The 7,433-nt window shown below is 35.6% G+C and overlaps 1 protein-coding gene and 1 long non-coding RNA gene across 2 annotated transcripts; both read left to right on the forward strand.

Annotated features, from left to right (window-relative positions):
* Nucleotides 1-50: 50 nt before the first annotated feature.
* Nucleotides 51-5,314, forward strand: LOC109827430 (protein FAR1-RELATED SEQUENCE 5-like). The gene is made up of 6 exons (XM_020394444.1): nucleotides 51-88; nucleotides 527-629; nucleotides 2,935-4,800; nucleotides 4,884-4,943; nucleotides 5,066-5,183; nucleotides 5,278-5,314. Exons 1-5 carry the CDS (start codon nucleotides 51-53, stop codon nucleotides 5,144-5,146), a joined length of 2,148 nt encoding a protein of 715 aa, XP_020250033.1. The 3' UTR covers nucleotides 5,147-5,183; nucleotides 5,278-5,314.
* Nucleotides 5,315-6,733: 1,419 nt separating this feature from the next.
* LOC109827431 lies at nucleotides 6,734-7,117 on the forward strand. The gene is made up of 2 exons (XR_002243429.1): nucleotides 6,734-6,836; nucleotides 6,933-7,117. It is a non-coding gene; the product is annotated as an uncharacterized LOC109827431 (long non-coding RNA).
* The last annotated feature ends 316 nt before the right edge of the window (nucleotides 7,118-7,433 follow it).

The raw sequence follows: 7,433 nt of genomic DNA on the forward strand, positions 1-7,433 counted from the left end.
AGTTAGTCATGAGAGTTTGTATCGATGTGAGTTGAACTCCATGTGTGAACATGGATACACGATGCTTACTGGTGGAGCTTGCAAAGCGGTTCTTGGATTAAGGATTCCATGATAACGAGTGAAGAACATTTGTAGAGAATTTGATGATTTCTATGTGTTTCATAGGAACTGAAGATTGTTAATGGAGATTGTTGATCTGTTTGGATTGGATTGAGTGGTCTGAAGAGTTATTCCTAATGTAATTAAAAAGGATTTTCGTAGAAGTTTTGTTCAAGCACACTATGTATGATTTAATAAATTTATCAGATGCAAAGATTCATTTTAGAGGCCTCCAAAAACATAGATTATGAAGCGCTTTCAGAATGCAATAACTTGTTGTCAAATCTAGTATTCTAATATATTTTGAAACTGCGTCCCAAACTTGCACAGAACTGAGAGACGTATGTTTATTTTTGCTTGCTTCCTAATAGCTCAATTTTGAAGATCACTGCTAGTGTTCTTTTCTAACATTTTCCAACTTGCTCAGATGTCTTCGTTGTGGTATCAGTGCAAACTCTACGCCACATATGCGTCGTGGCCCGGAGGGACCGAGAACTTTATGCAATGCCTGTGGAATTGCATGGACAAAGGTAGTTATGCAACACCTATCTTATGGATGAGGTGATCTTTTTTCTTGTATTAATACACTTGCAAAATATTTATGCTTTATGCTGTTAAAATGGGCTGTTTCACCCAAATTCTTTATGAGCTTTGGTCCATATGCGCAACATTTTCAGAAATTCATCATATTGCTCTGAACTAGATAACATTATCCTGGCTGCCTTTGGTACGGGTAACTTTGATTTGCTTTAGTAGGTTTCATATGTAATCATTAGTAATGCTACAGATGTATCATACCATAGATAGGTGCTATTTAAAATAAAAATTATTGCTTATAGTTTTAAAAAATCCTCTGTGGGTGCATATTATTAGTTGTACTTTGTGACTAGGATATCAGGAGCAACTTTAAGCTGGGCAGTGACATTCTCACTTCTCCTGTTATAATCTGTGTGCAATTGCAATTTCTCATTTACACAAGAAAAGGTGATATATTATGTCTTAGTTCTGAACCCTCTTCCCAACAAACAGAAAGAAGGAAGAGGCAAAGTGGTCAAAAAATAATCCTGAACATGTTTCTTGTAGATTCATTACTATGCATGTAAATGTTCCAAGTTATTAATGCCTTCGATGCGCAAATTCTCTTGATGTTATAATTTGGTTATATGATCTGATCTGCAAAATCCACCATATTCACGTTCTCTTATTTTTCTGGTTCTCTGACACTGATGTATTTATCTGAATGTTGGTGATGGAAAAAATAATACTGCTGCCTTGAATTTTATACACCCTCCTACTTCATGGCTTATGGCTTAATAACCCTTTTTTTTAACTCAATCTACCTCATTGCTTGTAAACCTCCGGCAGGGTTGATTCTCAGCTACTTAGCAGATACTCTTGCAATGATCGGTTACCAACTAAAAGATTGATGACAATAGCTCAAGCTAACAGCCATTTGCCGTAAAGGGCCTCTTTAAGTAAGAAAAATAAATACAAAGGTCAAGAAGAAAGGATTACATATCTGTACTGGACTATGCAAGCAACTGATAAGTTCAAAATCTGCTTCTAGGATCTTTAGTTAAGACTACAAAAATCTAAATTTCTTAGTGGCCAGGATAAAATCTGCAGCTTACACTGTATCACGTGTAAAACCACATACTATCTTTTGCTACTAGTAGAAAACAAGACAAATATATTTTCTGAAAATTCAGAAATAATTTTCAAATATTTTAAAATCCAAACAGATACGCATTTAGTATACAAATCGTTTACAGAAGTAAGATTCACATTCTCATTGCCATTTTTTCACTTCTCCAAAAAGAGAATCCAAATCATACAACTACTAAAATCTACACCATCACCAACAAATACTTGCACCAACACGTACACATTTCTGGTTCTGTCTGTTCCTACCTATATTGTAGTGCCTAAGGGGGTGTTTGGTTCAATTTCTAGAAATTATAGGAAATGTTTTCCACCTAAAATATGATTTCCTTGTATTTCTTAAAAAAATTATAGGAAAAGTTTTGTGAAATCAAAAAGTACCAATTTTCTTGTTTTTTGTACTTTGCTTGTTTGGTTCAAAACAAGAAAATAGTTCATAACTTTATAGAAAATAACAAGATTTGGTAGATTTTTAATTAAATATGGTATGTGTCAGATTTCTGGTGATTTCCTCTCATTTTGAGAGGAAATTTTTTTTTGTAAAATTTGGTAGGTTTTGATATTTTATAGAAAATATTTCTATAAATTTTTTGTTGAACCAAACACAATTTACAGAAATCTCTAAAAAACTTTTAATTACAAATTTGTCATTGTCAGATATTTTGAGAAAAGTTTTCTCAAAAAGTGTGCAACCAAACAGCCCCTAACTATAACCAAATTATTTCCTATTTTACCAGATTTTTCTCAAATTCCAACTTGTTGAGTCTTGCCAAATTATTTCATGACACCAAACTTTCTAGGCCATTTATTTTCCATGGACTAATCAAAAGGGCCCAGAATCTAACATCAACAAGTGATGTACCCATGTTCTTCCTCAGTTCGAGGTTGAATCCCTATTTAACTCGTAATTCGTAAAGGTATCACAGATGTGTATTTTCCAATTAGATAACGATAACTGATATACTTTATGTGTCAAGGTTTTTGGTCATGCATTCTGTTTCATTATAGTTAATAATTTTATATTTCAATTTGGAAGTTCTTGCTTGTCGTTTTCAATACCTGAAAAGCTCTACTATCGTACTTGATGTACATGATAAGATAAGCTGGGAGTTGTCTAATTCTTCCCCACTTCTTTTCTAAACTAACAGATCATTCTAGAATTTGAATAAACAGGGTAAAATGAGAAGAATGATCGATTCTGATGTTCCTATAGACAACACTAATGCAAAAGCAGTGCCAGAAATTGACATGGAATTCGACAGTGAAGATAAAGCATATGAATTCTACAATAAATATGCCGGTGTTGTAGGCTTCAGTGTACGAAAAAGTTCATCAGATAAATCTTCTGAAAACATTACTAGATCTAGGACATTTGTCTGCTCAAGGGAAGGGTTTCGAAAGGACAAGAAAGGAGCAAAGGAAGTGAAGAGGCCACGGCCAGAAACAAGAATTGGTTGCCCCGCACGAATGACAATCAAAATCACTCCGAGTGGTAAATACCGGGTGACAGAATTCATACAAGATCATAACCATCAGCCTGCACCTCCATCAACAACTCACATGTTAAGATCACAGAGGATAGTTACTGAGATTCAAGGTTCTGAACCAGATCTCTCAGATGATTCAGGAACAACCCCAAAATCTCAGAATGAGCCAAGTGCAAGACAAGTTGGAGGCCTTCGAAATGTCAATTTTCTTCCTGTAGATTATCAAAATTTTCTAAGAACTAAACGTATGAAGGCCATGCAAATGGGTGATGCTGGGGCAATATTAAAATACTTACAGAGCATGCAACTTAATAACTCATCTTTCTTTTACGGCATACAAGTTGATGAGGACGATAAAATGACTAACATCTTTTGGGCGGATGCAAAATCTGTGAGGGACTTCAAATCTTTTGGTGATGTTGTTTGCTTAGACACTACTTTCAGAATACATGGATATGGCAGACCGTTTGCACTATTCCTCGGCGTCAATCATCACAAACAGACTGTTATCTTCGGTGCAACATTGATTTATGACGAGTCTATGGAATCTTTCAAATGGATATTCGAGACTTTCAAGATTGCAATGCGAGGGAAACAACCAAAGACAATTTTGACCGACCAATCTCCAGTAATGAGTAGTGCATTGGCTTTAGCATGGCCAGGTACAGCTCAGCGTATGTGTGTGTGGCATGTGTATCAGAATGCTACAAAGCACCTTAACCATGTATTCCAAGGCTCAAAAACTTTTGCAAAAGATTTCAGCAGATGTATATATGATTATGAGGAAGAGGAAGATTTCTTGTTGGCATGGAGAGCGTTAATAGAAAAATATGATCTTAGAAACAATGAGTGGTTGAGTAAAATCTTTGATGAGCGGGATAAATGGGCTCTTCCATATGGTCGCCAAACATTCTGTGCTGACATGAAAACCACATTACAAGGCGAAACCTTGAGTAGTACACTCAAAAAGTATTTAAGTCCACAACTGGATCTCTTGTCCTTTTTTAAGCATTATGAAAGAGTTGTGGATGAGCATCGTTATGCAGAACTACAAGCAGATTTCCATGCCAGCCAAAGCTTCCCTAGGATACCTCCTTCCAAGATGTTGAGACAAGCTGCTAACTTATATACACCTGTGGTATTTGAAATATTTAGAAAGGAGTTTGAGATGTTCATGGATTGCATGCTATTTAGTTGTGGGGAGGTTGAGACAATATCTGAATATAGAGTTTCCGTCACAGAAAATCCTAAAGAGCACTTTGTTAGATTCGATTCAACCGATTGTTCTGCCATCTGTAGCTGTAAGAAGTTTGAGTTTGTGGGAATACAATGTTGTCATGTGCTGAAAGTACTTGATTTTAGAAACATCAAGGAGTTGCCAATCAGGTATTTCTTAAAGAGGTGGACAAAAGAGGCCAAGGTCGGAAATGAGGATAACCGAGACGTTGCAAATGATGATCTTAGGTCTCCTACTGCCACTTCTTTGCAAGTTCCCTTGCCATTGCCTTGTGCTCAACAACAGGGTTTTCATGGCATGAATCAATTTACTCAAGTAAGCATGTATAAGTAGTTTTTTAAGGGAAATTCCATTTTTTAACTCTTCTTGAAATTGATATAAAGATGGGATGCGTGTAGGAATCTCCAGCATCTGATTTGCATCAGCATTCATTCCTTGGAACTGCTCAGCTAACCCCGGTAAAACAATAGAAACATATACTTGTAGACCATGAATGTTTACTGCAAACCGAGAAACAAATATAAATAGAACTTCAAAAATGATGTTGCATAATTAGTTTATTTTTCTGGGGTTTTGCCAGGGTTACAGTACTCCAGCAATGCACTCGCAATTTCTCAGGAATTCTCATCTGAGCAATCAAAACAGCGGCCAAAGCCATTGATATTCTGTTTTAGACGAAGATCAGGTTCTTCAATGAAGTATGTTTTTGCCTATTCTGACATCAAAAATTTGATTTACCTTTTCCATGGAACATGAATCAACTTGATTCTAACTTTGCTGTTAAACTTACAGGTTATTTTATGTCTATGAGTAGCCAAGGCATATGAAATCAAGAATGGTTATTAAGGATTCAGAGAGAGGCATTTACTCACTTGATAATTTACTCACTTGGCGAGTAGAAGTCAACATCCAAGCGATCAGTGCAGTTTCAAGCTATTTGTCTTAGCCTATAATTGTGCAAGTATTTCACAGATGTTAATATCTTAGTGGGTCTGGCCACTGTTATAGTTCGAGATTGAGCTCGGAGAGTTATTGTATCATGATTGCACCATGCTTGCTATGTACCAATCTTTAAAATCTGGAGAGAGAGAAAAGAAAAAAAAACAAGTATTTTCTCAATTTTCTTGATTTCCGAGTATGAAATATCCCATATGGATGCAAAAATCCATGTCTATGTTTACTCGTGACAAGAACGAGGAATTACAACTCTATTCCAAAATGTATATTTTACCTTTTTTTATTATTTGCTGCTGGCATTCCAAGGTATGGTGTAAACTATACTGGCCAGCGGTAGAATTAAGATTTGGGGTGAGGGCTAGAGTTATAACAAAGGCTAATTATTAAAGTTCCATTGTTTATAACCTAACTCAATACTCACTATTTTTTATTTTTATTTTTCTGATAACCCGGTCCGGAATCAAACCCGAGACCGTGGGAATCATATCGGAACCTCTTAACCTTTCTGGATCACCTGCGATAGGTCTAATAGTCACTAATTTTCCTGCGATATGCCTAATAGTCATTAATTTTTCTATATTCTAGACCTTAATCCTAGACCTAACCTAACCAATATCTAGCAAAAACTCCACAAGAACATAAAACAAATGGCGTGCTAATGTGGAGTTAGACTCAAGCGTCATCTTTACAATTGTAATTAGTAGATTCATAATTGTCCATATTAATATTCAAAGCCCTGGTCACCCATACCTCTTCACGGAACTAACTGAATTGACGGTCACTATATTTATGTCCTATTGGATGTTCATAACTAGATGACCGGTCAAGTAAATACCAGTCGGATGTCTGGTCTCTTCTAACACTTCCTTTTATGTTTTCATTCATTTTTAGCAAAGAAGTTACTAAATAAATCACAAGTTCATTTTTTTAAGAATAAAGTGTCAAATGTAATATAAGTATGCAATACAAGTTTGCAATATGTTACAATTTTTCATTTCTATAAGTGACCAAGAATCCCGCATAGTTTATTATAAATTACATAACTGACTATCCAAGCAATTAAAATATAGATATAAACATCCAATTAAATGAGAAATACATTTACCAAGCATCAAATTAACCTCTTATCACGGTGTTCTAGAACTTTCCACAACCCATTTATCAGAACGACTTCAAACTATAATAACCCTCCTGAAAATCTTAACCATCTTCATACTCTAAATACGAACAAACTGACAACCGCGACTAAAGCGCTAGTACCGGATAAATAAACACCTCCTAGAGTGCATCAGAACTGTCCTATCCCATAAAGCGCGCTAGGTTTTTCTCATTTCTCTTACTCAAAAGGGTTTATCCAATTTCTCAAAACCTCAATCAAACTTTGCCTCCAATTTGTAAGTCATCAAATCCCTCATTTCTTACTTTTAATCAATTTGTCATCAATTTCTGCTAAAAATTCTCAAAAGCATACCAAATTTGATTGATTTCAGGTAGTAATCAATGGCGGCGTTGCAACAAATTGGATTGGGATTGACAATGAAGAAAAATGTGCCGTCCTTAGATGGGCTCAGAGTCTTGCTGCCGACGTTTAGGGTTTCTCCCGCCATTGGAGCTTTAGGGGTTGGAGTCGATAGGAGAAGCTTTAGGGGTCTCGTTGTTAAAGCTGCCACCGTTGTCGCCCCTAAGGTATCAATTTTTTAGTTATTTGCGCACAAAGTTCGTATCTTTTTATCACATGGGTGGAGTTCTGATGGTCGAATGAGTTGCTATTTTCTTGTTAGTTTGGAATTTGATGACTATATTAAACATTGGCGATTATTTGACTATAAATTGGAAAATGGGAGTAAAAATGTCACTTTAAAAACCTTAGGGGGATTTCTCGTTGTTAAAGCTGTTAGTTGCATATTAGTTCTCTCCCCCTTTATCTTTATCTTTTTCTTCTTCTTTTTTTCTTTTCTTTTCCTTTTATTTATTTATTTATTTATTTTGGT

Source organism: Asparagus officinalis, unplaced genomic scaffold (assembly GCF_001876935.1).
Source record: "Asparagus officinalis unplaced genomic scaffold, Aspof.V1 AsparagusV1_Un209, whole genome shotgun sequence".
NCBI lineage: Eukaryota > Viridiplantae > Streptophyta > Magnoliopsida > Asparagales > Asparagaceae > Asparagus > Asparagus officinalis.

Bases quoted from the DNA above. Each gene is read 5' to 3' on its own strand.
- LOC109827430 (XM_020394444.1), top strand. From the start codon at position 51: ATGGATACACGATGCTTACTGGTGGAGCTTGCAAAGCG. The intron at 89-526 runs GTTCTTGGATTA...CAACTTGCTCAG, and splicing joins CTGGTGGAGCTTGCAAAGCG to ATGTCTTCGTTGTGGTATCA. The intron at 4,801-4,883 runs GTAAGCATGTAT...GGATGCGTGTAG, and splicing joins GCATGAATCAATTTACTCAA to GAATCTCCAGCATCTGATTT.